The sequence below is a fragment of the Apteryx mantelli genome, chromosome 13 (assembly GCF_036417845.1).
Source record: "Apteryx mantelli isolate bAptMan1 chromosome 13, bAptMan1.hap1, whole genome shotgun sequence".
Classification (NCBI taxonomy): Eukaryota; Metazoa; Chordata; class Aves; order Apterygiformes; family Apterygidae; genus Apteryx; species Apteryx mantelli.
Window position 1 is genome coordinate 18279863 of NC_089990.1, and position 15339 is coordinate 18295201.

A 15339-nucleotide genomic window follows, 5' to 3' on the forward strand; every position below is an offset into this window, starting at 1 on the left:
CTCGGGCCGCGCGAGCCAAGTTACGCAAGGATTCTAAAGCCAAATTAAAAAAAAAGGCCATAGCCAGACTTTACGTGCAGCAAACGCCTCCCCCCAGCAGCACAGACATGTTTCTATTGTATCCGTAAGTGGTGTTGCTAATCACAAGTAATATTTTTAATTTCTAGTCCGAGCCTTGGGGCACCCTCCAAAACAAATGCCCACCCATAGGTTTTGAAGTAAAACAAGAGGTGAAAAAATAATTAATACCAGCTATAAAAAGCATATTTACCCTCTGTAAACGTTTGCATCTGGCTTATTTCTGTTTTCGTACTACGGCCTAAGCAGAGTCAGACCTGGCAAACTTCCGCTGTACCAAACCGAACCTGCCTTGGCGGGAGGGAGGCTGGCGTTGAGGGGGGCACGAGGCGCCTGAGCAGCGCCGGGGGGGGAGACAGTGCCGCAGGGGACGTCTTTTCGATGAGATGCAAAGGAAGCAACCACGGAAGCTGCATGCTAGCACCCAAGTGTTTTCTTTGGCGACCCTACAGAACTCTTCCTCAGACACGCCAGTCCCAGCGCCCTGCCAGACGCCAGCAGCGCTCACCTTCCCAGCTGGGCAAGCGTCTTCAGCCCAGGCCAGACACCTAAGCAGAAAACATGACAGCACACACACAGGCCTTTATATTTTTTATTTAAAATTTACATTAAAGTTAGAAAGGTATCAGGCTAAACAGTGCTGGTTCTTCAATGTTTGTCATGTAAATATATAACTCAGTGCAGTACTCACACACTTCCGTTTGTAAAGAGGAAACAAAAATAAGAGGGGAGACAGTAGGACACAGCTTGGAAAAACATGCAGTGAACGTTCAAGGGCAGGACAAGATGAGCAAGAAGTGCTAGGACTGGCTTCAGTGCATTTAAGGACACTGCACTCTACTCACATGAGATTTGGATGGAGTATTATTATTATTATTATTATTATTATTATTAGACCAGCTGTCAACATCGCCTCTCCCTCCTGATACTGCTAGGAATAAGATCATTTTCTAACTTTAAAGAACAGGAGGAGGTGCAATTATCTGCATATTTTTAATGCAATTGATGGTCTAGTTAAAAAACAAAAAAGTACCACTCAACCCATGTCGATCAGGCAATGGAGCTTGTTTAGCAAGGTGGTGAGACACAGGAGGACACCAATGAAAACACACAGTTCTTCTTACTTTATTTCTTTGTTAAAATTAAATATTTCGTGGCTGCCAACATAGCGAATTGCACCATGTTTATACTTCCTTTGACTTTGAATGCAACAGTTTCCAAAACCAATCAAACAACAGCATATTGAAAATATTCCTTAGGCTTCAAACCTTATGGAAGCCCCTGACATTTATATCATTAAAGACAAAATTAGAAAAAAAAATATGCTCATAACAATGTTTGAAAATGTATTCGCTACATCATTAGTCCAAACATCACATTTCTGTTGCTCTTCAAAATTTTAGGTAAACAATCAGTTTCCCCCTATATTATTCTGTCTTGTCACACAAATTACAAGACACTTCAATTTTAAATACCATGCAAGTCAGTAAAAGAGCTTCTTTCCAAGACACTAACACTGAAGATTTGTTTCCCATCCCTCCCCAGACATAAGATCCCTAAACGCTTCTAGAAGTGGCAGTCTTCTCCCTCAGACCCAGTGCAGCTGGCGAAGACAGATTAAAAAAAGCTACAGAGAGAGAAAGGGAAAAAAAGAGAAAAAAACAGAAGATTATCAAAAAAGAGAGACATTCAAAAAGCAGGAAAGAGAGATGCAACATGAAAACAGCTGACAGAGGAGAGATGGAACCTCTTCTATGAGGCTGTATATCTTGTCTTCAAGGAAATCACATAGGTAAAACCCCTTTTTAAAAAAATAAAAAATAAAAGACTTTTAGTAACATTCTAATAAGGCAAATGGTCAAGAAAGACAGCCAGTGACCTGCAGCATGGGAAACAAAAGCCAGATTAAATGCTCCTTTTAACAAATAACCTAGAAAACACTGAGAAAATGATATTGACTGGTTTGGGGAGCAGGCCTACCTTCAACAGTAACAAAAGAAGTAAATACTCAAGTTATTTTAACTTGCTTAAAAAAAAAAAGAGCCAAAGCATTTTAAGGGAAATAAAATTGTATTTACAGTGAAACAGGATACCTGAGATAACATAAATACATTGCAATCAAGATTTTTAACTAGCTGGAAGTGACCGCTGGAAGTGGAGGCCACCCCTCCGTTTGACAGGGTTGCTGCGCAAGGGTTGCTGCTCCTACAAGCAGCTAGCGGCACTAACAGCGTGTGGATGGAAGAGTCGAGAACAGTTTTAAACTTTGCTCTTTACTTATGTCACAATGTGTATCACTGAATACAAAGTTTTCATTTCGTAGCACTGATCCAAGCTGCTCTGAACACCATCTATCAGTGCAAATGAAATTACTTCAGAAGTAGAGAGTCTAAAGCAAAATTTACCAGCAGATGTGGGCCAGGGAGCTGCCCAAAAACATGTCCCTGAATATCAAATTTTGCAAGGCAATGAAAAGCTCACCTGACTGGGAAATATTGCCCTGCACTTGCAATAAACGTTCTGGTGATCAGAGCTTGTCTGATCACGGCAGCCTGCGTGTGTTTTACAGGGTGTTGGTTTGCGGATAGGGAAGAGGGGAGAAGTTGTTCCTGAGGTTTGAGCATCCTCCAGGCTACCTCTCTAGGTAACGTGCTAAGCAACAGCTTGTGCTAAAAGTCGCATTACCTCTCATGGCTAGGTCTGAGGTGTGCTCATCCTCCAGAAAACCTAGGGCTCGAGGAGCCAGGACCTCCTGACCTTTGGGCAGGGGCGGGACAGGTGGGTTCCTCCACGGAGGGACAGCTTAGCCCGCGCACAGTGCAACTGAAGCATCGGGGCCGCAACAAGCAAGTCTGAAATGGCAATGAGTATTAAATGCTGGTTTTCAGGTAGCATGAATTAGCAAAAGAAAAAAAAGAAAAAAAAGGAAAATTAAAAAAAGATAGATGATGTCACGAAATGACACCAAGTATAAAGAGAAAAGAGTTTTTAATCTCTCAATTATGCCATAATTAAACTAAGGTGGTGTTGTCGTCTTAACGTCACCAATAAATACATTTAAACTGCATTGTTATTTTGCCAGCAAAAATAACTCACAGAACGTATTTCCACATCCCTTATTTATCTGGGTGGAGAGGGGCCAGGAGAAAGGGGAATCCATTAATTGTAGGGAAAAAAAATTAGATTTAAAGTTGCAGTGTCCAAAACCTCATTACGGACTTATGTTACATTGTTTAACAAAAGCAATAACCGCCAGTACATAGTAAAGACAGATTCACAATGAGAATATAGGATATAGCAAGGGTAACACCATGGAAAGGTCACAGCTGAAATGCTGTCACGTTTTATTAGACCCTCCGATTTAACAAGTAAATGAAGGTCCATTCCAGCCCATTGTATTCAGGGGTAATTACTCAGTACAGAGCCATGGGTTACTGTAAAAGAAGGGCAAAGAAAACAAAGAACAAAAGAAGTAAATGTTAACCAGAATTCACTGTCTGAGGAAGACTTTATTATTTTCTCTCTCTCTCTTTTTTTTTTTTTTTTTTTTTTAAGAATTTCCTCATCCAGAAATACAGAGAAGACACCGGCAGGCAAACCACAGTTGTACTGGGCCACTGAGCAAATTCCTGGCCCCACTGAAACACAGAGCAAAACACCCTCCCTTTTAGCGCTAATCTTGCATTAAAAAAAGGTTTTTGCTGAACAAGAAAAGTAAAAAGCAACCTACAAACATCTGTACACTCCTAAACAGATGCCAAATAATAATAAAAAAAAACTTAGGTAATACTTTTTGCATTAAAACCAGAAATTTTTGGAATTGTTGAGAAGAAAGCTAAAGAAACATCATCATCTTTCTTCACAAGCACTGATACTTAGAGCAAGGTGACCAGTTTTCCCTGAGATTGGATCCAGGATACGCATCAAGCCCAGCCCAGCGACAGGGAGACAGGGCAAGAGACCCTTCGGACCCCCGCAGCATTCAGGCAGCGCTTAGCTGCAAACCATGGATCCACGTTTGAAAATCCCCCAAGCCTGGGGAGCGGAGGACTCAGGCCCGTGCCTTGGAGGGTGTCAAGTTTTGCAAAAAGTCCTTTAACACTACTTGAGTCACACACATAAGAGCACAGCTGGGTAATGATGGGTTAGACAGAGCGAACTGGAAAGGGGAGGGGGCAGCCGCTCTCGAGAGACAGGCAGCGCGTCCCCCGCAATGCGGCACTGGGGGGCACCCGCAGCGGTCCCACGATAGGCACTAAACGCACCAAGCAGCTGCGTTCTCTTATCATGCACCCCTCACGCCAAATGGTGGGAAGGGACAAAAAGTCGTAACGATTTAGCGGAGGGGACACTAGTACTACAAGCGCTTGGCGGCCTGCTATTGACCAAAAGAGAAGAGGTATCAGCAACTAGCATCCACTGCCAGTTCCACGTAGGTTATTGCTGAGTTCTTCACAAAAACTAGTGACCCAGAACAGCCAACGGTGCAGGCTCTTGCTTAAAAAAAATGGTGAGCAGAGTAAGGGAGCAATGAGTAAAGGTGAGCAAACAGGCACAATGGCATAGCTGCATGTTAACCGAATGTGGGGGCATTCGCTTCTGGTGTGAAGGGAAGGGTTCTACAGGAAACCCGAACTGAAAATGAAAGAAAAAGGCAGATTAATGGTTTTATGGATTAATGACAAAAAATAAAATAAGAACATAAATATGTTTCCTAACACACACAAAAAGGAAATGTTGCTAAGTGTTAACAAAGTTTAATGGGACTACAAAACATGCTTTATGCAGGCACACGCATGCAAACACGCACACAGGCTCAGCAGTGGGATGAACCAAACTTCGTTTTTAAAACAATCACTTCACAGTTTTGCAAGCTACAAGATTCATCAGCTGTGACTTGTATGTATCCCTGCAAAACAGTGAAGCCCTGGAATACATTATGGAATAATATTGAGAGATTTTTTTCTGAATTCTGAAAAGTACCATATCTACATGTTTAGTTTAGCAAGGACAAATGCCCATTGAAAAGGCACTGTCTGCATTTGTATACTGGGAACAAAGAACTTTATTAGATTCAAAGCCCAGCACACAACAGTGTACAGTTACAAGGATTGCCAAAAGCAATCCAAAACCAACAAAAATCAGTAATGTTCACTCTAACTGCACTTTAGCAGTGCCTTCGTACTCAGCACCAGAATAAACACTGTTATTCTTTGAGCTTATTTTTCCACATTCAGCCCCTGAAAAGTGAAGGACTGTTCTTTTCATTGTTTTACACAGTTACCGTTAGCAGTGGAGATATTCATTCTACCAGACTGCTCCGGACAACTGCGAACTCCAGTTCGAGTCAGTGCAAGACCCTTCTGAAGCTCTTCTGTTAAGTGGACTGTCCCATTGAAATTAAATTCAAATGCTTCTCGCTGACAGCACAACGTTTACTTGCTTTTCCATTTCCCTTGGTGGGGCTACAAGGGAAGGAATCCTAGAATCGGCTTTTCTTTCCCTATTTAAGGGCAGGCTGTAAGTTACTTTGAAACTGGATCCTAGAAAGAATGTAAATCCTAGGAGGTTTGTCTGCCAGGAAGGCTGGCCTGGAGGCTGAGTTTTTAGGGTGATTTATAGTTAAGGGCTGCTGTTCCAACAGGTCCACTCTCAGAGACCCGTGCATCTCTCAGCTTGGGGGTGCTGTCTCCCTCATCTTGGATTATAGGGTTTGCTGCTCCATCAAGAAGCAAGACATTCCTGTAGGAGCTTTCCTTTTCCTCTCACCAGAGAATCAACAGCAAATTAAAAAGGCTCATTTAAACACATTCAGCCCAGCTATAAGTAGCCCACTGTCATTAGCAGTTTAACTAATAACCCTAATGAAGATGCTGCCCTCCTGCCAGGCAGGTGCATTTCTTAAGCAGCTTTGTTCAGACGAGCCTCCATTTGACAATAGATGCAGGCACTTTGCACTGGAGACGCTCACTTATGGCAAGGTTTGTTAACCCTTCCAGGAACCCGTAACTGTTCCACCAGCCTGCCCATGACTACGTGGCCACCTTACGTCCATGCTGAGATGTTTTGGATAGAGCGGCAGCAGCTGGAGTGGGGGGACTCAGCCTAACGCTGCCAACCAAGGGCTCTGCTCCAGCGGGAACTCTCCCTGCCTTGACAAAACCTCTTGGGGACTCAGACGCTGGCCCTATTCAGAGGCAAAGTGCTCTTGCAGGCTTTCTATAGCCACATCTTCAACACAGCCCTCTTCTACCGTTAGCCTTACCCTAACCATGGGCACGCTGGGCATGGCTCCCAGAGGTGTGGGTCTGCGTCTGTCTGCTACAACTGAATATCCATCCATGGAGTGACCCATGTGACCGATCTTAAAAACATCATAACGTCTCTCAGTCTATATTCACAGCCTTCATTATTTGCTAAATGCTCAACACACGATCCCGCGTTATTTTGGACAATCAGCACCTATAGTCAGTTGGCAGCTGAATATTGGTTTGGTTATTCGGCAGTAGTTCCTTTAATCCCCCATACACATATACACACACACACACACACACACACGCACGATGTTTTGTGATTCTCTGGTGCTTTGGGGCAAATGAAAGCTCTAGGTTTGGCAGGTTTTACCATCTGTTGGTGTGTGAAGGGGGGATAGAAACTAATCTTATATCCTTCACCTGCTCTGTAACCATGATTTAACACTACAACTTGAAGCGGTGGGAGGGAAAGAGGAGAAAGGGAAGAGAAAAGAACTTAATTTTCCATCAGCTAGCTGGTTTCTATCATCACCACCACATTACCATAGCAATTGTTGCCATAGTATCAGCATGGCCTATGTGGTTAAAGAACATCATTTACTTCTAAGAGAGCTGGAATAAAGAAGACAGAGCCAACAAAGTGCTGGAAAGGTTTATAAGGAAGAAGCTCTAATCATTTTATCCATGTTTAATGCCCAAATATTGAATCTCCATGCATTTTACTTTGCAGGATCTTTAAAGACACACTTCACTGCATCCTTTTTCTACAACTACAGATGTAGAGACAGACTGGTGGAGCATCTATAGTAAGGGTGAAAGCAGAAGAAGGCAGAGACAACATTCATGGGCTTCAGGCCTTGCATGGGGTCTGCTTTTTTTTAGAACCGTAACTGATCCCACTGTGAGGTCTATATTAGTTAATGAGGCTTACCAGGACAACGTGCTTCATGCACCATGCAGCCAAACAGCAGTTAACTGTAAAATAGCATACATGTAAGAACTAATGATGATGATGATGATGATGTGACAATAAAAAAAGAAATCAAGTCATGATTAGTGCAAATTACAGAGCTTGGGTTTAAAAGAGTCATCTGTGAAAGAAAAAGGCTAGTTTACTGCCAGCCACTATTAATCAAGATATAATCAAGCTACAGCTGGTGAAATTCATGGATTGTTACAGAGATTTATGATCTAAATATTGAAAGGTATTATTAAGGACAACTGGAGAAGTTACAGAGCAAGGCAAACATCACCACTTATAACAGCTATTTCACTGGAGGAGACAGAGGCCTCCTAATATCTTCCCAAGCCTGTCTCATGCACTGACCTACAGCTTTCATGGAGCTTTCTGTGCCCCAAACTTAACTGACAAATTGTTTTTTCGCACAAATGTGCTCAGTGTCAAGGAGTGTTTCTGAGATCAGAACTGCTTCTAGGAACCAGAGTGTGACTTGGGCCACAGCTACTGACTACAGGGCGTATCATCCCCCTTTCTACATTCCTGAGCCTGACTAATCTTGGGGCAAAAGTCTGCAGTCCTCAGTGCGCAGATGTCTGTGGGCTCTAAGCATGAAAGGAGCTCAGTTGTGTATTCCTCAACAGTGCAGGCTGGGGAGAGAAGTCTGTCCCCAGTCAGTCTCAGGCTCCTCAGCGTGAAAAGATATTAAAAATCCCCCGAAGGTGATTCGAAAGAGCAAATCAAAATATGCAGTGCAAAAAGGAACAGACAAGCCAAATAAGAGCAGGAGCGCTAATTGCTCATCACAAAAGAGTTTCGGCATGGAAGCAGCTCCAGTTCTAAAGTAAAAAGACTAAAATGTGATCTGATTCTGGTTATTGGGTTTTTCTTCTCCTGACTCATTTGATTGCAAGCTTAACAGTCATCGGCTATTTTTCCTGAAAAACAGTCCTGTCACCTCTTTGGGCACTTGCCATATTGTCCATACTAACAGCACTCCTCCTTGTACTTAAGACTGCCTAGTGCAGACCAGATTTATTCTGCATTTGCTCCAGGGTTGCGCAGACAGGGATTGTGGCAGCGGTATAAAAACAGGCCCTAGCTTATCTGCACACTGCTGTTTGTCCACATGCTACGGTGGCTCAGCACTCTGCTTCAGATAACATACCACAGTGAGAAGAAGAGGAACTGCTCATCACTAGGTGAAACGGGAGAAGTGCCTCAGCATGTATTGCTGGTTGCTCTTCAGTGACTGAGGAGCAGTAAGAGCCTGGCGTGGGCACTGCAGACAGCCCAGACCACAGGATCCCAACGAGGGGCTGGATCCTGTCTCACCCGTCCCAGCCATGGGAAACCCCCGCTAAAGCTATGCTTTAACTCTCACTCTTTCTGTGGAGGGCAAAAGCTGATCTAGTTCTGGAGAGAGCACTAACAAGAAACTGAGACTTGCCCCCTGCATTGCATTTTGCAGATGCCACAATTCAAGGTTATTAGGTTTCCTGGATAATTTCCACAGGACAAGCTTTCTCCTAACTTGAACAAGTAAGATCCTGAGACAAGAGATGCTCCTCTGTGGGAAGTGGGACACCCCTGTTACCCACACACTGTCCTTGAGGTGCAGCATTCCCAAGCAACTAATTTTGTCCCAGTCCCCTACCAGCACTGACAGACCAAGGGAGGAGCAGGGAATCTCAGGGAATAGAAATGAGTTCACCCTCTCCCATGCTGTCAGTGAGCAATAAGGGAGGTTAGCACCCTGCTCCCTGCTCTTCAGGATGACAGATAGAGGTAAAATGCCTCCAGCTACTGCTCAGCCTTACTAGGGATTGAATCTGCCTGCAAAACTTCCCCTGACAAGGACTGGCCAGGCTGGGAGAGAGCTATGGACACCCAGGAAAATAGTAAAAGAGAACCACTACTGAGAAGCAAATACCAGCAGGTTAGCAACTTACTTTTTTCTCTCCTTATCTCTTTTAAGAGTTTGTGATCCTCCAGCCTGCTGAGCCTGAGATTGGAGCAATTCAGCTGCCGTCTTCCTTTGTTTAAATGCATTCACTTCATCATCCAGAGACTTCTTCTTGTCCTCTAGCTTCTTTTTTTCATCCTGATGTAACTTCTTCAAACGATCAAACTTTTCGTGCAGCTAGAGGGAAAGGAGAAAGGTGAGCAGGACCCAGCGCTACCAGATACTCTGTTTTCAGGAAAAGAGAAAGGTGGAAGGATCCCATGAGATCTGTGGCCGGAAAGAGTCTCTGTCAATCTCCATACTGATACTAGGCCCCCCACCCAGGCTGACATTGCACAGACAAAGGGGAGGAAGCAGCATCCTTCCCAAGAAGCTTACAAACCAGGCAATGTTTGAATAATGCATCATTGCACAGACTAAGGATGGAGGACTAGGAGAGTGAAATAGCAGAAAAACATTTTAATCCATTTATTTTTCTTTCCGGGGTCTCCACCTTATTCTTCCTTAAGAGGTCAGTAAATTACTGGATTTTGGTGCAAATGCCAACAATTGGATTGCAGCGGTGTCATGCCTTTAATCTTACATCACAGGATTTACTTCCCTTCACAATGCTAAGGAAGTTGCATGTGTACATTTTTCATATAACAAGCTTACATGAGGGACTCCGTTTCTTTCCTTGAGTTTTGGCATACTGCAACTGTCCAACAAAACCAAAGAATGTGGCACTTTCCTGCTGCAGTAAGTTGTACAGCCTGCAAGCACTGCAGTCTAGTTCTGATCTACAGGATCAACACCTTAATGTCCCCATGATCCCAAGTTAAATGTTTGATTCTGCTGAGAAAGGCCTAAACCACACTCTGCAGAAAGTGCTTTGGCAGCAGCCGCCTACTTGAGGGTGGATCTATCACTCACAACCATGAAGAGACAAATACTGCAGTCTTCACCTCTTTTTCAGCCTCCTTCAGCTCCGCTTCTTTTTCCTTGACCCTCTGGACAAACATTTGCCTCATCGCCTCTTCCTTTTTCTGCAGTTCTCCCAGAAACTCATTTCTTTTGGCCTCATAAGTTTCCTGTAAGCTAAAGAGAAAGGAAAGCCCAATGATGCAACTTGGAACAAATTCTGCTTCCTCTGTGCATCTCTTTCTAATGAAAGCATGGAGTGGCCATGTGCGAATGAGCAGAATTTAACAGACCTGCTCTAGTGTTCATGGAAGGAGATCAGCTGAACCCCCCAGTGCTTTGAACCCCAGAGAAGTTCAGCTCCAGCACCATCATTTTTAGCTTTGGCCCATCTTGTTTGATAGGCTTCAAAAGCTATAAGTTATATAACTTATATAAGGTTGCCTCTTCCTCCACCCGGGCTCACCAGGGCTGCCCAAAACCAGACAGAACCATGGTGGTTCATGGAGGACTTCTGAAGCAGCTCATGTGGCTTGTCCCTCTCCTCATTCCCATTCTCATTTCCCCCTGTCCAAATAAGTTGTATCTCATGGCCTGTAACAACATTAATGGCCAAATCTTGCCCACAGCAGACTTGCCACTCACCCACCCATGTGTCCCCAAGGGCTTCTTTATCCATTCATTTCTGAGGTCTGTGAACTATTGCACTTTTCCTGTACGTCAAACGTTGGGCAATTCAAAGAGACCAACTGTCAACAAACAGTAGTTCAGAGGACTCTGCTGTGTCTCTGAAGCACAGATATTTCTCCTCCTGTACCTGCCTTTTCATAATCGATCCTGTACACAGTCTCTGTGCTTTCACCTTCTCTCATCCAGTCAGCACCTTTGCTGAAGTCTGGATTTATCTGACCTGGCAGGTTTTCTTGCTGCACTGGTTCTTTACATGCCCTCTCAAGGACAGACGGACACACACACACACACACACACACACACACACAGTGCATCCAACAATGCCTCCCTTGAGCTATCCTGTCTCCTCCAGATATCCCACCTGAAGGGCTTGCTGTCTGGATCAGTGTCCTTGAAACCCATCTCTTCCAGTTTACATCGCCTGTACAACTCATAGTGGCGTGTGTGGGTCTGTTCGCGAAGGTCTTCCATGTTCACACGGATCAGCATCTCCCGCAGTTTCACAAAGTCACAGTGAGTCTCATTCTCCACTGTAAGATGACACAAAAAAAGAGTAAGATGGGGGCAGAGACAAAGGTCTCTCCCCACACTCTCCACCCATCTATTCCTCCAGAAGGTTTAATAGCCCTTACAACCAGAGATAACTGTTACTATAGGCCTGACACAAAGATTTAATGAAGGATAAACCCCAGTGAAAAACTGAAGTCCAGCAGGACGCAAGTCAACAGCAGTGCCATAAGCAGGATCAAGGCACCCCTTGCTCCTTTTATGAGAGCCTACTGCCTCCTTGCAGAAGTGTCACCATTATGCCATGGGCTCAACTCACCCTGCACTGTGCCCCAGGGGTACTGACGAGCTTTCATCATTTTGTTTCCTATTTTCAGCTCCTCCGTGCTGCCGATCACTGCAAATGGCAAGTGGGCCTGGAACACATTTAATGCAACCCTCGTTAGTCCCTCTCAACTCTGGCTGACTTGATGGCACACAGAGATTAGCACAGCCACTGAGCAAGACAGTCATTACGCACACGCTAATCTCAGGGAGTCTAGTCACTGGCCACTAGTCCAAGACAAGGCGCAGGGGGAGAAGGAAGGATCCTTTTTGGAAACCTTGTTAGCACTACCACTGTATATCCTCTACCTGGCTGATCCTCCCAGCCACAGGGTCTCAGGTGAGATGAGCCAGTGCAAGACTAGCATCAGAAAGACAGCTCGAACAACACGCTGCGCGGCTCTGACTGCGGTGGTGTCCTGGGCGCTTGCCAGGGCTGAGGAGAACATCTGCACAAGCACAGAAGCTGTAAAAGAGGTCTTGGAGCCTTCTTCAATTTTACCCCCTCCCCAACCCTCAGCTCACACAGGAGCACAAGACAGCTTGCTCTATCATATTGGAGATCAAAGTCCCTTCTTCACCCCCAGAGTAATAGCTCCTTCCTCCCTGCTTGCTTCAGCCCTGGTGAGGAAGGGCTGAACATGTCCCTGCAGCGGGCCAGCCTCCGCATCCATGCATGCCCTGATGTCTGCCCTGGCCTGGGCAGGGGCTGCGCTGAGACTGTCCCATGCTAATGCTTCACAGTTCTTCACACGCCCCGTGGCTTGTGTTGGGGTTCACCTGCAGCACCCCCTCTCCCAATCCCCACAGCAGTCCTTTATCAAAACTGAATTTCTCAGAGCCTAAGAAAAGACCCAAAGGGACTTTGATGGCTTTACAAAATCCTCACGATGCTGATGCTAAACACAGCCACTGATGGATGGCTGCACAGCAAGAGGACAAAAAAGGCCAAATTCAGGGCACATACCCACAAGGATGGATCTTAGGAAAAGCAGAACACAGTTGGTACCGCTAGCTCAACCATGCCACCATCTCGCTATGCTCTTCAAACGTAGACACACCCTCCTCAAATTACGGTTGTTAAAGTATCTGAAGGTTGACCAAGAACAGGAGGCATTTACTTTTCCAAAATCCAGAAAAACAAAATAGTCACTTCTTAGTAAAGAAGATGCTTTTTGCCTTCTGCAGAGAGACTAAGAGACTTGCCCAACACAAGCTTAGCAGAGTTGGAACATCAATGCTTCTGACACCTCTCCAGGTCCAGACCTCACCTTGCACTTCCCCCACCCCTCAAATTCAAGCAGCCAAGCAAACCTCCCAGATGCTGCTACCTTGCTTTGCTGCATTTATCAGTTGTGCAATAAGTGAGATTTCTCCCCACCTCTGCTTGCTCCTGGGAACTATATTGCATTCTGCCAAGCTGCAAAGAAGTCAAATGCAAGGTTTCAACACTTAAAAATAAGGTCACGAGCTCCCCGCACCCACCCCTTATGCTGACTTACGTGCAGTGACATTTGTAAGCTAGAGCCTTTAAACTGCACCGAGTTCTGGGCAATTAAAATGGCCCCAGGATGCCAATTATATGGAAGATCAGTGACCCTGGATTGCTCACAGGAACAGGTAGTGAAGTTTTAATTCCACAAGTTATTTGAAAACTTGGGTGAGCGAGTGACAGTTGGTACAAGCACAAGGTTTCAAAGATGATGTTTTCCAGTTTCAGAGTGCAGCTCATATAGTCAAACTGCGAATACAGCAAAACTGCTTGTAAACACTCAAAGAGCAGCTGCTCAGCTTCTACTCCAAGGCTTCCCAGCTCCCCATGGACGCACCAGAATAAGCAGGGCAGGCGTCAGTCTGAGGGGGCTGTGCCGGACTGTGCTGAGGCTCTGAACACGGGGGCCTCCTGGATCACTCTCCATGCAGAGTTACCTTTGCAATGATGCCGCATGCCAGAGCCTGGAGGGACGCGTGTCAGCGCAGAGCTGGGCCTATTCTGCTCAGGATTAGCTCCCTGCAGGAGAGGCCAAGCAGCAAAAACAGGAAAGCGGTCTCCCAGGTAGAAGGAATCTGATTTTCAGCAGAGGGCTGTCTAATTGCAAAGGGCAGGGAGTAAAAATCGCTTGAGGGGAAGGAAACAAAACTGACCCAACTGAACACTGCTCCACACACACACAGACCTTGAGGGGAAACCCCCAGCCAGCTTTCAAAGAAAGAATTTGCTCCCTCTTTTCAACAAGCTTTTCCTGCCTTCAAAGAAAGAACGCACACAAGAAGCAGCAGCATTATCCGCAAACACCTCCGCACACGGAGCCAAGCAACATCGTCAGGGCTGGTGCCCACGGAGCAGGCCACTGCCTCTCCTTGGGCTGCAAACAGGACTTGCATGTCCCATGGCGTCCTCTTGTCCAGCTGCTCCCAGGTATGTATCCTCACGGGCGAGAGGGCAGGGGAGACCTCACGAGGCAGAGCACGGGCTGTACTCTGCCTCTGGCTGCTCTGCGAGGAGCTGAGACATCCCGCCATGGGGGCTTGAGGGGTGCTGCCGAGCACTGTTTGGGCTCTTCAGCTACTGCAGGTTGAGCTCCTCGCTATGGGACGCACTGGACTGGGTCCGCACCTCTGCCCCATTGCTGGAAAGTCAGAAACGCCCCAGGCACTAAGCCCCCCGAAGGCTGCAGCCGCCTCTTTGGACCTGCATAGAGCTGTTTCCAGAGGAAAAGCCGTCGCAGCTCTGAGGCAGCTGAGAGGTTTCAGGCTCAGGCCAGCTAGCGCCTGGGCTGTGCCCATGCCGTTCCCACTCCCGGGCATGGGATCACGCTACTATTTGCTATAGGCATTGCGCTCCCCACTGGTGACCCCCCCTCCGCCGTGGGCCACCAGAGCTGCCCACTCTTCTCCTCTGCCCCAGCCTGCCGTTTCTGGGCGAGAGTTTCCAGATGTCCCTCTGGCTCTCCTTGAGGAGCTTCTCCCACTGTTGTAAAAGCTTTTTGTTTCTTTTATACGCAGGTCTCCGAAAGAATGAGCTAAGGGGGTCTCCGCAGCGACAAAGCGAGCAAGCGATGGGAGCGAGAGGAGCGCCCTGGGACGGGGGCAGAAGCCCCGCACTGCGGCCACGCAGGCACGGCCTGAACCTCCCCGCCTGGCCGCGGGCTCGGCCACCTGGAGCAGCGAGCCTGCCTCCGCGCCAGCGCCCACCGCCTCGCTGCCGTCTTTACAAGGGAGAAAGTGCTGGAGATCTCCCTTTTCCGTGAGCACCTAGCTTTCCACTTCTACCATGTGGGACAGCTCATGTTTGCTGTGCGTGGCTTCATTTAACTGGCAGGTGCAGGGAGAATAGTTTCTTCAATAATTAGACTAATTCACTCAAAACTGAAAAGCCAGTTGGGAATCGAAAGAATTGGAGAGCTTGTTTTTCTTATTATGAGTTATGAATAAAATCCAGATGGGAGGAGATGTAAAGAAGTCTGGAATGTGTGTTCAAGCAGTCCCCACATCTCTGAACTTGGAAATGTATGCTTAGGGGGATTTTCAAAATGGCCAAATGAATTTCCAGGAAGATTAGGCATCTTGTTCTGAAGATTTGTTTAATCCTATTATTTTTAAAATACTGCATGACACCTGTGTTCATCATTGAATACTTTTGTTTCTCATCATGATGGCAT

General features: G+C 46.0%; 1 protein-coding gene across 7 annotated transcripts in view; it reads right to left on the reverse strand.

Moving 5' to 3' along the window:
• Positions 1–656: 656 nt before the first annotated feature.
• SEPTIN6 (septin 6) overlaps positions 657–15339 on the reverse strand; it is a 32350-nt gene continuing 17667 nt past the window's right edge. For 2 of the 7 annotated variants that reach the window (XM_067304246.1, XM_013946326.2), the window contains exons 6-10: positions 11673–11769; positions 11208–11376; positions 10201–10333; positions 9243–9433; positions 657–2930 (exon numbers count right to left, since the gene is read on the reverse strand). In XM_067304246.1, coding sequence (XP_067160347.1) covers positions 2882–2930; positions 9243–9433; positions 10201–10333; positions 11208–11376; positions 11673–11769 — 639 coding nt within the window. In that variant the 3' untranslated portion in view covers positions 657–2881. The other 5 variants (XM_067304248.1, XM_013946327.2, XM_013946330.2 and 2 more) reach the window with 4 other exon arrangements.